This window comes from Spermophilus citellus (assembly GCF_964194105.1).
Source record: "Spermophilus citellus genome assembly, chromosome: 1".
NCBI classification, from domain to species: domain Eukaryota; kingdom Metazoa; phylum Chordata; class Mammalia; order Rodentia; family Sciuridae; genus Spermophilus; species Spermophilus citellus.
Genome location: NC_138182.1, coordinates 189,399,406 through 189,414,466, shown reverse-complemented (window position 1 = coordinate 189,414,466; position 15,061 = coordinate 189,399,406). Strand labels below are relative to the sequence as shown.

At 41.3% G+C, this 15,061-nt stretch overlaps 2 protein-coding genes across 2 annotated transcripts in view; both read left to right on the top strand.

Moving 5' to 3' along the window:
- The window catches only part of LOC308654234 (uncharacterized protein), a 151,748-nt gene that overhangs the window by 30,088 nt on the left and 106,599 nt on the right, over positions 1–15,061 (top strand). Inside the window, exons 10-11 of the mRNA XM_081303417.1 lie at positions 8,138–8,299; positions 8,405–10,819. Coding sequence (XP_081159543.1) covers positions 8,138–8,299; positions 8,405–10,819 — 2,577 coding nt within the window. The remainder of the gene's footprint in view (positions 1–8,137; positions 8,300–8,404; positions 10,820–15,061) is intronic.
- LOC308650676 (protocadherin gamma-A7-like) lies at positions 2,655–5,225 on the top strand (the record flags this gene model as incomplete). Its single annotated transcript, XM_081296889.1, has 1 exon — positions 2,655–5,225. Exon 1 carries the CDS (start codon positions 2,766–2,768, stop codon positions 5,223–5,225), a length of 2,460 nt encoding a protein of 819 aa, XP_081153015.1. The 5' UTR covers positions 2,655–2,765.

Genomic DNA, 15,061 nt, shown 5'->3' with positions numbered 1-15,061 from the left:
GGAAGATTCAAGGGTTTTGTAAAGAGGAAGACTCCCTTGTTCAGATGAGGTTATATTTTTTTTATTTTAAAAAAATAGAAAATTTTAAAATTCTTTGATCCATGCTAAGTTTTCTTAGTCTTTTGCAACAAATCATGTAATTCTGATGTTTTTCTTTTATATAAATCAACCTCTTTTCAATCTTGGGTTTTTTTTTTTAATTTGACTTTAAAAACAATTTAGTTTATTTTTTAACCTTTCTTTTATATGAAAGCTTTGATTTTGTACATCTCATATCTTAGACATTTGTGAAATCCTTTCTTTTTCTAATATTAAAAAAACTGAATTACTACCTCTGTTAAATAAGACTAAGATCTTAGTAGCCAGGAGCAGTGGAGCACACCTATAATTCTAGTAACTCAGGAGGCTGAGGCAGGAAGATCACAAGTTCAAGACCAGCCTCAGCAACTTAGCAAAGGTCTAAGCAACTTAGTGAGACCCTGTCACAAAATAAAAGATAAAAAGGGCTGGGGATGTATCTCAGTGGTTAAGTGTCCCAGGTTCAATTCCCAGTATCCCCCCCAAAAAAGGTCTTTGTATTTCCTCAATGCTACTAAATAATTGTAAATAAACATTGGGGGTCTGAGAGTATAGTATATAGATTAGCCTACCTTGCACAAAGCCCTGGGTCCAAATTCTACCACTGCAAAACACACACACACACACACACACACACACACAGACACTACACATTGAATTGATCTTCTAAATAAGATGATAAAAGTAATACATCTTTTTATAAATCAATAGTGATACTTGCATTTCTGCAATTATTATACAATTGTTTATTTCAAGTTTCCAATTGTATATGGCTAACCAAGAGATTCCATATATTTTCAAATCTGATTTGTTTAGACATTTGTGATATGATCCCTTGATGTGTTTTATCAAAATTTAAGAATAAAGCTGGCAGGTGTGGTGGCCTACACCTGTAATCCCAGTGGCTTGGGAGGTTGAATCAGGAGGATCATGAGTTCAAAGCCAGCCTCAGCAACTTAAAGAGGCAATTGTAAGACCCTGTCTCTAGATAAAATATTAAAAAGGGTTGGGGATGTGGCTCAGTGGTTAAACCCATCAGGGTTCAATCCCTGGTGCCAAAAAAATATTAAGAGTAAATTATAATTTTAAACAAATGGAATCTTGGGTATTAGTCATGTGATTCAGATGGTCTCATACAAATATGATGATTTATTTGTTTTTTTTACACTTTGAGAATATGAATGGTGTTTTACTATATCACCAGTTTGGGGTGGTTTTACTGCATCTTGAATATCTGTCATTATAGGTAAAGCTAGCTAACTAGGTTTCATGGATAGTAGACTGGTTTATTTTATTCTTTTACCTGAGTTACCTGTTATCATTTTATTTAAACAAAACATTTCACTAATCAAAAAAAAAAAGATCCTACTCTCACAATAGTCATTCATTCATGTAGTCGGTCAGTCATGATACATATATAAAGTGACCACTTGATAAATGTTCGGGAATCATGAAATTTGCTAAGTAAGACTCTTTGAACTACCAAATAAATCATCAACACTAAGATAGGCTGTCAGAGATTTTGAGCATATATTGAATTTTCAAGCATGGGGGGATGTGTCTATCAATTTATTGATCATTTTTATCATTTGTGAAAAACATTCCAGTCTGATCAAACTTAGGTTGAGATGACATTTTTTTTAAGTAAGGAAGTAAAACTCAGTAGGAATCATGAGAAAATACAACTTTGCTTGGCAATAAACTAATCAGAATTCTAATTAAATAAATGGTTCTTCAATAGAAAAAAATCTCATAAAGGAAAGAAGATAATTAATTCAATGTCTGGAAAATCAAGTAGACTTTCCACTGAAATTTTAAATGCAAGTTAAAAAAAAGCAAATGTCAGAATGCTTCTCAATAATTATCTATAACGTACTGACTTTAAAACTATAAAATTATTTTGATTTGATCTATTGAGCTTATGTTACATTTTATTAAACATATTTTGATTGTCTAGGATTGTCTAGTAGAGATCTTTAATATTTAATTTTATGTTGTGGAATACCTTAGAAAACTTGAATACTGGAGATAATGAAGTCATTTTTAGGAAATATATATATATATATATATATATATATATATATATATATATATAGTATACACACACACATTTGTAGGTATATATGAATATGCACACATATATACACATATATCAAACGTTTACTTTTTTAGCTGCAATGACTGATTTTTCTCACACATAAAGTGTGAGTGCCTAAAAAGTAACTTCAAAGTTGCAACACAAAAGAGTAAAAAAATTATATGAGATTAGTAAATACCCATCCATAAACATTATTGCATTAATCAGTGTCTTAAAATGATTTTTTAAAGTATATCAGAGATATTAGGAGTGGAGAAACAATAGGGATATTTTTGAGGGGTGAAACTATTTTCGGTGAAACCAGTTTATTTTGCTTCAATATGATGCAATAACTTAGTAAGGACTCTGAGCGCCGCTGTTCACCAACCAGGGGAAAATGGTGTGATGAAATCCGACAGGAACCACCGAGATTACAGCACATACAAAAAAAATCCGGCAGTTTCAGACAAGCCCTCTTTCAAGCTGCGCCATAGTCAAGCCTCTGTACAGCTGAGTTCTGGGTCTCCCTTCCGAATCCACGCAGAAACATCTGCATTCAGCAGGACATCCCGAGACTGCTCAGGGTCTAAGCAAGATCAGCAGGACGACAATGGCGGCTCGGCAGAGGGGCGAGAACTACAAAGAATTCATCCTCCTTTCCATACTCCTGGGGACCTGGTGGGAAGCCTGGGCAGGACAAATTCTCTACTCCGTGACAGAAGAGACAGACGAAGGGTCTTTTGTGGGTCATATAGCAAAGGACCTGGGCCTGGAACCCCAGGAGCTGGCGGGGCGCGGAGTCCGCATCGTCTCCAAAGGTAGAATGCAGCTTTTCTCTTTGAACCCGCGAAGCGGCAGCTTGGTCACCGCAGGCAGGATAGACCGGGAAGAGCTCTGCGCCCAGAGCGCGCGGTGTCTGGTGAGTTTTAACATCCTTGTTGAGGATGAAATGAAACTTTACCCTATAGAAGTGGAAATATTGGATGTTAATGACAATGCTCCTAGATTCTTGATGGAAGGAATAAACGTAAAAATAATGGAGAATACAGTTCCTGGGATGCGGTTTCCGCTAAATGAGGCTGGAGATCCAGATGTGGGCACGAACTCCCTCCAGAAATACCAGCTCAGCCCCAATCGCCACTTCTCCCTGGTTGTGCAAAATGGAGACGATGGAAATAAATACCCAGAATTGGTGCTGGAGCAGGTGCTGGACAGAGAGGAAGAAATGACTCACCACCTGGTCCTCACAGCCTATGATGGTGGAGATCCACCCTTGTCTGGCATCCTGAATATCCAAGTGACAGTAGTGGATGTAAATGATCACACACCAGTCTTCTCTCTACCCCAGTACCAAGTGGCTGTACCTGAGAACGTACCAGTGGGCACAAGACTTCTCACAGTAAATGCAATCGACCCAGATGAGGGAGTCAATGGGGAAGTGACATATTCTTTTCGAAAAATAACTCCAAAACTTCTACAAATATTCCATCTGAACTCCCTTACAGGAGAATTATCAACTTTAGAAAGCCTGGATTATGAAGAATCTAGCTTCTATGAAATTGAAGTTCAGGCTCAGGATGGTCCTGGTAGTCTGACAAAAGCTAAAGTATTAATCACAATTTTAGATGTAAATGACAATGCTCCCGAAGTGACTTTGATGTCCATAAGCAACTCAATCCCTGAGGACACACCTCCTGGGACAATAATTGCTCTTTTCTACCTCCAAGACAGAGATTCTGGAAAGAATGGAGAGGTGACTTGCACTCTTCCAGAAAATCTGCCTTTTAAGTTAGAAATATCAATAGATAATTATTATAGATTGGTCACAGCAGAAAACCTGGACCGGGAAAAACTCTCTTTGTACAACATCACACTGAAAGCCATAGATGGTGGGACTCCTCCTCTGTCCACAGAAACACACATCTCCATTCATGTGGCAGACACCAATGACAACCCACCTATATTCTCTCACTCCTCTTACTCCATCTACATCCCTGAGAATAACCCCAGAGGTGCCTCCATCTTCTCAGTGACTGCACACGACCCTGATAGCGACAAGAATGCCCGGGTCACTTATTCCTTGGATGAGGACGCCACCCAGGAGACATCAGTGTCCTCCTACATCTCCATCAACTCTGACACTGGTGTCCTGTATGCACTTCAATCCTTTGACTATGAGCAGTTTTGCAACCTACAACTGAGAGTGACTGCACATGACAGTGGGGACCCACCTCTCAGCAGCAAGGTTTCATTGAACCTGTTTGTCCTGGACCAGAATGACAATGTGCCGGAGATTCTGTATCCCACTCTCCCCACAGATTGGTCCACTGGGGTGGAGTTGGCTCCCCGCTCTGCAGAGCCTGGTTATCTAGTGACCAAGGTGGTGGCAGTGGACAAAGATTCAGGCCAGAATGCTTGGCTGTCCTACCACCTGCTCAAGGCCAGTGATCCAGGGCTTTTCTCTGTGGGGCTGCATACTGGTGAGGTACGCACAGCACGTGCCCTTCTGGACAGAGACACACTCAGACAGAGCCTGGTTGTGGCTGTCCAGGACCATGGTCAACCACCTCTCTCAGCCACTGTCACGTTCACTGTGGCTGTGGCTGACAGCATACCAGATGTCCTGTCCGAATTTGGCAGCAATGGGACGCTTATGGACCCCAGTGATTCAGATCTTACACTCTACTTGGTGGTGGCAGTGGCCACTGTCTCCTGTGTTTTCCTTGTCTTTGTTATTGTGCTGCTTTTACTCAGACTGCAGCGCTGGCACAAGTCACGCTTGCTCCAGGGCACAGGTGGTGGGTTGGAGGATTTGCCTGCCTCACACTTCGTGGGCATGGATGGGGTGCGCACTTTCCTACAGACCTATTCCCATGAGATCTCCCTCACATCAGATTCTCGGAAGAGCCACATTATCTTTCCCCAGCCCAATTACGTGGACACACTCATCAGCCAGGAAAGCTGTGAGAAAAATGATTCTTTGTTAACATCCATAGATTTTCATGAATGTCAGAGTGAAGTCCCAAGGAATCAGGTGAGTTCAGTTCTTCCTTTATCTTTATTTCCATGACCATTATGTTTTCCAAGAAATGTTCCTATTATTTGTAAAACAAGTATTTTGAAGATAAGGGTTAAGAAAGCTTGAAGGAGGTAAAAAGTTTACTGGTTTATTTAATTGTTGATAATTTAATATAGAACACATAGGTTATGGTACCTAATTTGAAAGGTAGTGAAAGCCTTTTGTACAAGATTATTAATAAGTAAGCTGTTGTATTTTTACCTTTCACCTATTTTCCACTTGGTTTTCTTGCAAGCATATTTAATTTTTTTCAGTGCTGGGAATTAAACTTGCCTCGTTCATGTTAGGTAAGTGCTGTACTACTGAGCTACATCCCCAGCCCCACCACTTGTTTTTCTTTTTTTTTTCTTGTTTCTTTAGTAATACAAATTTGTTTATTGGTTCTTTGTAGTTATACCTGAAAGCAGATCCATTTTTATATTATGCAAGCATGGAATATATTGTATTCTAGTTAGAATCCAATTTGTATGGATATCCATGATGGTGGGATCCACTGTGTTGTTTTCATATATGTACATGGGAAAATAATGTCAGACTCATTCTGCTGTATTTCCTTTTCCTATCCCCCTCCATGCCTTCTGTCTCCCACTGTGTAATCTACTGAACTTCTGTTCATCCCCTCACTCCTTTATTGTTGTGGGTTAGCTTCTACATATCAGAGAAAACATTCAACCTTTGTTTTTTTTTTTTTTTTTTTTGGAGATTGGCTTATTTTGCTTAGCATTATAGTTTCCAGATCCATCGATTTTCTGGCAAATGTCATAAATCATCTTTCTTTATGGTTGAATAATAATCCATTGTGCATACATACCACAATTTATTCATTCATCTGTTGAAGGGCACCTAGTTGATTCCATAGCTTAGCTATTATGAATTGAGTTGCTATAAACATTGATGTGATTACATCACTGTAGTATGCTGATTTTAAATCCTTTGAATATATATATACAGGAGTGGGATAACTGGGTCAAATGGTGGTTCCATTCCATGTTTTCTGAGGAATTTCTATACTGTTTTCTAGAGTTGTTGCACCAATATGCAGTACCACCAGCTTCTTAACTCATGTGTTTTATAAAAGAGAATGGACTATTAAGCCTTTCTCTGTGTGCTAGGTTAGGAAGAGCAAAACATACTTCAGCTGCCTTCTCAGGATTCTCTTTATGATTTGAGTCTCTAAAAGGTTCTTAAGGATTTTCCAGTCTGAACCTTTTTTCTGTGTTCTGCTTCCACTTCCATGTACCTTAGCTTGGTGGCCTTAAAAATTGTGATGGCTTCCTTATCTATTTTAAAGTATCTAAGAAAGTTGGGATGCTACTAGAAAGTGAGATCGACACTTAAAGAATAAAATATGTCAACTTTCATTAACATCTGTATAAAAGACACAGTGTCTAATGCCATACTAAAGGTCATTGGACAAAACCAATACAATGTCAAACAAAATATTTCAATTTGTAACTGGCATGTATGAAATAGGCAGTTGCATGCTTTAACATAGAATTCCAAGGTACCATTTTAGTGATATATCCATGTGGAGTATTCTGAAGGCTCCACAAGTGGGAGATTGGAGAAGCTGGCTCTACAAAACAACCATCTCTTGCACTCAAACTCTAGAACAGTAGTCATTTTTATTTATTGGGTATGCTAAAAATTTCAACTAGAAACAACCCAATCTGGGACTACTTGGATATTCTTTTGTATAGCGTTTTCATGAAGTTTAATACTTCAGATGATGATCATCTGTAAGAGGTGGATAATAAGATAATCTCAATTCCTGGGATCTTTCCAGTGTTAATTTAAAGGATATTTTTCCAGTGTTGTATTTGGTAGCATTTTCTATATAAGAAACAGTGCAATAGCATGAAAGATATTTCACTCATTCTGCAGGGTTCAGATGTGCAATCACTTTACAAAGGAACACTACTGATATTGTGTGAGAAAATGTCATCTGGCAGAAATATGATTATCATGACAGATAAAGAAAATTTCCTGATAAAAATTAGATAGATGTTTAAAATTATTTTTACATAAAGGGAAGAAATTATCACTAAATTCACAGAGCCATTGCAAGCAAACTTTCCAGGGATCTAGAAATTCTGAGATCATCATCAGGTATAAAATAAGCTCGGGGTGGAGACCAGTGTTAGAGTACAAAAGACCTCAGTGATTTCATGTTGCAAGGCAAAATATTATTTCTGAGGTCTGCGGATGTATCTTAGTGGTGAGGGCTTTCCTAGCACACATGAGGCCCTGGGTCAATTCCCGGTGTCACAAAAATATGTATATATTATTTCTTTGGTGTCTTTGAATATTGACATTATATTTTGTGACCTAGAGAATGATTGCATAATAGGAAAGGAATAGACTAACATTCAGACAACCTCATTTCTTTTCCTGAGATAGTGGAAATGAGAATCAGATAATATTTCTGAAAGGAAATCACTGAAACTCTTTTAGATAAAGAGATGTATTTGGAGATAAGTATGAATTGCATCTTCTTTAAAACAAATCTCAGCATTATTAATGTTCTTTGGAGAAAAAAAAAAACAAGTTAACCATCTTGAAGAAAGTAGAAAAGTGGGTTGAAACCTTAGGAGCAAAAAAAGGGGGACATTATCCACTATATTACAAATGGCTAAGTATGTAAAACAACTGTACTCTATGATGGCTTACGCCAAGTTTGTTGCAGTCATCTTTGTATCACTAAATACATATTTGAATATTGTGGAATGGTTAGAGCCACAGAAAAATATTTATGTACTAAATATACGTGATTTTCCTAAAATCCTGAAAAGATGAGATAAAGCGTGTCTGAAATTATGGTTTAAAACATTATTAAATATATACACGAACCTACATAGTTTCAGTTAGACACAATTGTCTACACAATGGTTAAACTGGAACAGTACAGTCTGCAGTTTCGTCCTGTGGACTCTGGGCGCCGCTGTTGTCCAAAGAGGAGAGCTTGGAGCTCACCATCTCCTCGCGCAACCGCAGCGCGCTTTCCAGAGCAGCTCTATGTGACTCTTCAATGCCAGCCATTACACCGCTACTTCCTACGGAAAAGAGTATTTTTTTTCTGGACTGGAACTGGAACTAAGTCCTTTCGGAGCTCCAAATATCTGCAATACGGAGATCATTCGTACTCCAGAGTCTCCTGACTGGTGAGCAAGCAGAGGGGAGCAAGAGGGATGGGGAGCGGCGCTGCGGAGAGGGGCCAGACTCACAGGCGGCCAGTGCTCCTTCCCTTTCTACTGTCTTTGTTCTGCCGGGCGCTCTCTGAGCAGATCCGCTACAGGATTCCCGAGGAAATGCCCATGGGCTCGGTAGTGGGGAACCTCGCCAAGGACCTAGGGTTCCGTGTCCTGGAGTTACCAACTCGAAAACTGCGTATCAGTTCGGAGAAGTCTTACTTCACTGTGAGCTCAGAGACAGGGGAACTGCTTGTGAGCGGCAGGCTAGACAGGGAGCAGATTTGCGGGAGGCAGCCAGTTTGTGCTCTGGAATTTGAGGCTGTTGCTGAAAATCCACTGAACTTTTACCACGTGAGCGTGGAGATTGAGGACATTAATGACCACGCGCCAAAATTTGCGCATGTTTTCTTTGATCTGCAAATAAGTGAGTCTGCTCAGCCAGGCACACGATTTATATTAGGATCGGCCCACGATGCAGACATAGGTACCAATGCACTACAGAATTACCAACTTAGTCCCAATGAATATTTCTCACTCGTGAGTAAAGAGAAATCAGATGGCAGTAAATACCCGGAGATGGTATTGAAGACACCTTTAGACCGGGAAAAACAGAAATCCTACCACTTGACATTGACTGCTTTGGACTTCGGGGAGCCACCTCTCAGCAGCACTGCACAGATACAAGTCCTAGTGACTGATGCCAATGATAACCCTCCAGTGTTCAGCCAAGACATATATAGGGTGAGCCTCCCAGAAAACGTACGTCCAGGAACCACTGTGCTTCAGGTGACTGCTACCGACCAGGATGAAGGTGTCAATGCCGAAATCACTTTCTCTTTCAGCGAAGCTGGCCTGAGACCTGAATTTGACCTGAATTCGAATACTGGGGAGATTATAATTCTAAATACATTAGATTTTGAAGAGATCAAAGAGTATTCTTTTGTTTTGGAAGCAAAGGATGGTGGAGGAATGATTGCACAATGTACAGTGGAGATAGAAGTCCTAGATGAAAATGACAATGTCCCAGAAGTGATATTCCAATCTCTACCCAACCTAATTATGGAGGACTCTGAGCTAGGTACACTCGTTGCTTTGCTGAAAATCCGTGACAAGGATTCTGGTCACAATGGAGAAGTTATTTGTAAATTAGAAGGTGATACTCCATTTAAAATACTCACTTCTTCAAGAAATACATATAAGTTAGTGACGGAAAGGATTCTAGACCGCGAGAAGAACCCAGAGTACAATGTAACCATCACAGCCACTGACAGGGGTAAGCCGCCTCTCTCTTCCAGCTCAAGTGTCACCCTGCACATTGGTGATGTAAACGACAACGCTCCAGTTTTCCAACAGGCCTCCTATGTAGTCTATGTAGCAGAAAACAACCCTCCTGGAGCCTCCATCGCTCAAGTCAGGGCCTCCGACCCAGATCTGGGGCCCAACGGCCAAGTCTCCTACTCCATCGCGGCCAGCGACCTGGAGCCTCGGGCATTGTTATCCTACGTGTCTGTGAGCGAACAGAGCGGCATGGTGTTCGCGCAGCGAGCCTTCGACCACGAGCAGCTGCGTTCCTTTGAGCTGATTCTGCAGGCTAGTGACCATGGCTCGCCCGCGCTCAGCGCCAACGTGAGCCTGCGCGTGTTGGTAGGCGACCGCAATGACAATGCGCCGCGGGTGCTCTACCCCGCGCTGGCGCCCGATGGCTCAGCGCTCTTCGACACTGTGCCGCGCGCCGCGGAGCCCGGCTACCTGGTCACCAAGGTGGTGGCGGTGGACGCTGACTCTGGACACAATGCCTGGTTGTCCTACCACGTGCTGCAGGCCAGTGATCCCGGACTCTTCAGCCTGGGGCTGCGCACTGGCGAGGTGCGCACTGCTCGCGCCTTGGGCGACAGGGATGCGTCCCGCCAGCGCCTGGTGGTCGCTGTGCGTGATGGTGGCCAGCCGCCTCTTTCGGCCACCGCCACGCTGCACCTGGTCTTCGCGGACAGCCTGCAGGAGGCACTGCCAGACCTCAGTGACCGCCCTGTGCCCCCTGACCCGCAGGCGGAGCTACAGTTCTACCTGGTGGTGGCCTTGGCCTTGATCTCAGTGCTCTTCCTCCTGGCAGTGATTTTGGCTATTGCCCTGCGCCTGAGGCACTCCTCCAGCCATGAGGCTTGGGGCTGCTTTCAACCTGGAATGTGCACCAAGTCTGGACCTGTGATTCAGCCCAACTACAGTGAGGGAACTCTGCCTTATTCCTATAATCTCTGTGTTGCACATACGGGAAAAACAGAGTTTAATTTCCTACAAAGTAGTGATCCACTGAGTTCAGGACAAGATATACTATGCAGTGAGTCACCAGGAACTTTGTTTCCACTTTGTAATTCCAGTGAGTCAACCTCCCATCAGGTAAGTTTCCATTGATTATGACCTAGTATTCATTTTCTACCCAATTCTCCTTGTTCACAGGAAAATACACAATTTTCTATCTTGTAGTGAGAGGCAGGGGTGAACTAAATAAGAGAACATTTGCCTAACATTCAGACCTTTGGTTCAATCTCTAGTACAGCCAAAAAATAAATAAATAAATAATGTGGTCAGTTAAAAAGCTTTCATTCAGTTCTTCAAAGGATGAGTGAAGCAGGAGTAATTATATAGCTTATAGGTGTGTCTTACCAAGCTCAGGTTTACAAAGCAGTCAATGTGTGGTTTAACTACCAAGTGAAAACCTTAGACAAGTATTAACTTATTAACTCTCCCCTAAGAAGTTAATGGGATTTGTCCATAAGTTTTTCTTCCTGTAAGTTAAAATTGTATACAATGAATACATTTTTAACTTGGAAATGCTATAATATAAAAATAGTCATTTTAATAAATCCTTAAAGCAAAAGATTTTCATCCAAAACTAGATTTTTATTCAATATTTTAGCTATGGTTTCCTTTCCTATGGCATCTGCTGTTTTATTTCTTATGTTTACTTTCTTCTGGAATAAGGAGTCAATCTGGGCTTTTATTCCAAGGACCCCTTTTATTGTAGTGTGTATGTGGGGTATGTGTGTGTGTGTGTGTGTGTGTGTGTGTGTAACCATTTACTTAGCAGAAGATTCATTATGCTTATCAAAAGTTTGAAAGCAGATTTTTCTTACCTGCGGCATAGGGTTTTCAGGGCCACTCTGCATTGAAGCCCATTTAGTAGTTTCCATCAAAGAAAAGGCAAATAATGCTTTGCCTCTGTTATTCCTCTCTTATACACTTCTAATACATAATGCTAAACTGTCTTTTTCAGCCCTAAACTAACTTGCCCAATGATCTTCTAATCATTCTAGTACATTTTGAATAGGAGTAGCTTTGAATGCTTCAAATTTTTAGACAGTGTGCCAATCTGATGTAAATATTAAAATATATAGGAATGATCATAGTGCATTGTCTCAACTATTTGTTAGGTATCCTTTAGCAACTGCTACTTTAAAAAATACTGAAGGAAAGAGAATTTTTGTAGTAGCACTTATTGTTTGACTTCTTAGTGATAATTACGTGTTTCTTACTTTCTATTGTTGTTTTTATAAAACAAGCTAAAACCAACTTTGGAATATTTGTCTACCTTAAAAATTAGTCTGCTTTAAAATACAATCATCTCTCTTTGGTTAAAGAGGTGGAATGGAGATTTGCTTTTGGTTGTATATTCATTTGTACTTTTCAAGTATTTTCTATTCAATTAAAATATAAAGACTAAAGATTAAAAATAAATATTTTAAATGAAACAGTAGGACAATATAATCTGATAAAATATGAATTGCAAAAGGATTTCTTGATAAAGTTTCACAATGTTAATTTGAAAACAAGTATCAATGTGTAATCAAAATAGCATTTAGAAAGAAAACTTAAAAGCAACAACTCTCTAGGAAGCTAGTGTAATGATTAATTTTATACCAAATAAAACAACTTCTGAATCAATCTTCAATAAGTCTGTTTGAGTCTAAAAATTAAGTCATTTTCAGTGAACAACTGAAGTTGTCACTTATTGGATAACATATATTGAAGACACTTACAGTAAAACTTAAGACACAATGTGAACAATTGTTGTATTTCTTTTAAGAGGAGCAAATATATTCCACGAAAGTAAGTAATTTAATATAAGGCTATTCCAAAAATCAATCATTTAATGCTTTCTAAAACCTTCACCCCTACTTTCTCCTACACTCTTTGACAATCTCTTTTAAAATATGCATTTAGAGACAACTTAACTAAATTCAAAACAAAGTATAAAAAGCAACTGGTATTTTTTTTTCCTCACTATTACATATCTAAGTAATCTGTATCTAAGTGCAGTAACTGCTTAGGACTCCAAGCGCCGCTGTTCACTTACTGGGAGAGAATTGCAACCGGAAGGCCATCTGATGTTCCGTGCTCACACATCACAAAGACTGGCAGCTCCCAAAACCAACTGCTGGGCTGCAGCGGAATTCAGACCTAAATTTAGGGCTTCCCTAAATTTTCTGTAACATTAAGATCTCCACGACTTCCCCCAAAAGGTAAACAAGACACATATGCCCTGGGAATATTCTGAAAGGATCCTGTAGCGAAAGAACAATGGCGATTCCAAAGAATCACCAAGGACGTGGCGAGCTGGTCCTGCTGTGCACACTCCTGGCGATATTGTGGGAGCTCGGGACAGCACTGATTAGCTACTCGGTTCCAGAAGAGGTGGACAAAGGCACCTTGGTGGGCAACATCTCCAAGGACCTGGGACTGGAACCCTGGGAACTGGCAGATCGCGGAGTCCGAATTGTCTCCAGAGGTAGGACGCAGCTTTTCTCTCTGAATCCACAAAGCGGCAGCCTAATCACTGTGGGCAGGATAGACCGGGAGGAGCTCTGCGCCCAGAGCGCGCGGTGTCTTGTAAATATTAACATCCTCGTTGAGGATGGAGGAGAACTCTTTGGGGTAGAAATAGAAATAACTGATATTAATGATAATAACCCAAAATTCCATGTTGACGATCTGGAAGTAAAAATTAATGAAATCGCTGCTCCTGGAGCTCGGTACCCACTCCCAGAAGCCATTGACCCGGATGTGGGCGTGAACTCCCTGCAGAGCTACCAGCTCAGCCCCAGTCACCACTTCTCCCTGGACGTGCAAACGCGAGACGATGGAACCTTAAACCCGGAGCTGGTGCTGGAGCACACTCTGGACCGAGAAGAAGAGGCTGTTCACCACCTGGTCCTTACCGCCTCGGATGGCGGCGACCCACGTCGCTCTAGCACAGTGCGCATCCAGGTGACAGTGCTGGATACAAACGACAATGCCCCGGTGTTTGCTCAACCGATTTACCGAGCCAAAGTCCTTGAGAACGTGCCACCAGGCACCCTATTGCTTACAGTAAGAGCTAGCGACGCGGATGAGGGAGCCAACGGAAAAGTGGCATATAAATTCCGGAAAATTAATGAAAAACAATCTCCCATATTCCAGCTTAATGAAAATACTGGGGAAATATTTGTAGCAAAAAGTCTAGATTATGAAGAATGCTCATTTTATGAAATGGAAATACAGGCTGAAGATGTGGGAGCACTTCTGGGGAGGACCAAAGTGCTAATTATGGTGGAAGATGTAAATGATAATAGACCCGAAGTGATCATTACGTCTTTGTTTAACCCAGTATTGGAAAATTCTCTTCCTGGTACGGTAATTGCCTTCTTGAATGTGCATGACCAAGACTCTGGAAAGAATGGTCAAGTTGTTTGTTACACACATGATAATTTACCTTTTAAATTAGAAAAGTCAATAGATAATTATTATAGATTGGTTACATGGAAATATTTGGACCGAGAAAAAGAGTCTACTTACAATATCACAGTGACAGCATCAGACCTAGGATCCCCACCTCTGTCTACTGAAACTTATATCACCCTGATTGTGGCAGACACCAACGACAATGCACCCATTTTCCCTCATGCCTCCTACTCAGCTTATATTCCAGAGAACAATCTGAAAGGAGCCTCTATTTTCTCATTGACTGCACATGACCCTGACAGCCAGGAAAATGCACAGGTCACTTATTCTGTGACTGAAGACACCATCCAGGGAGCACCCTTGTCCTCCTATGTCTCCATCAACTCCAACACTGGTGTCCTGTATGCATTGCGCTCCTTTGATTATGAGCAGATCCAAGACTTGCAGTTACTGGTAATTGCCAGTGACAGTGGAGACCCATCACTTAGCAGCAATGTGTCACTAAGCCTATATGTGCTAGACCAGAATGACAACGTGCCTGAGATCCTGTACCCAACCCTCCCCACTGATGGCTCCACTGGTGTGGAGCTGGCTCCCCGCTCAGCAGAGCCTGGATATCTGGTGACCAAAGTGGTGGCAGTGGACAGAGACTCAGGACAGAATGCCTGGCTGTCCTACCGCCTGCTCAAGGCCAGTGAGCCAGGACTCTTCTCAGTGGGGCTGCACACTGGTGAGGTGCGCACAGCAAGAGTCCTGCTGGATAGAGATGCATTCAAGCAGAGTGTCATAGTAACTGTCCAGGACCACGGCCAGCCTCCCCTCTCAGCCACAGTCACACTTACTGTGGCAGTGGCCAACAGCATCCCTGAAGTCTTGGCAGACTTGAGCAGCGTCAGGACGCCTGGGGTCTCAGATGATTCA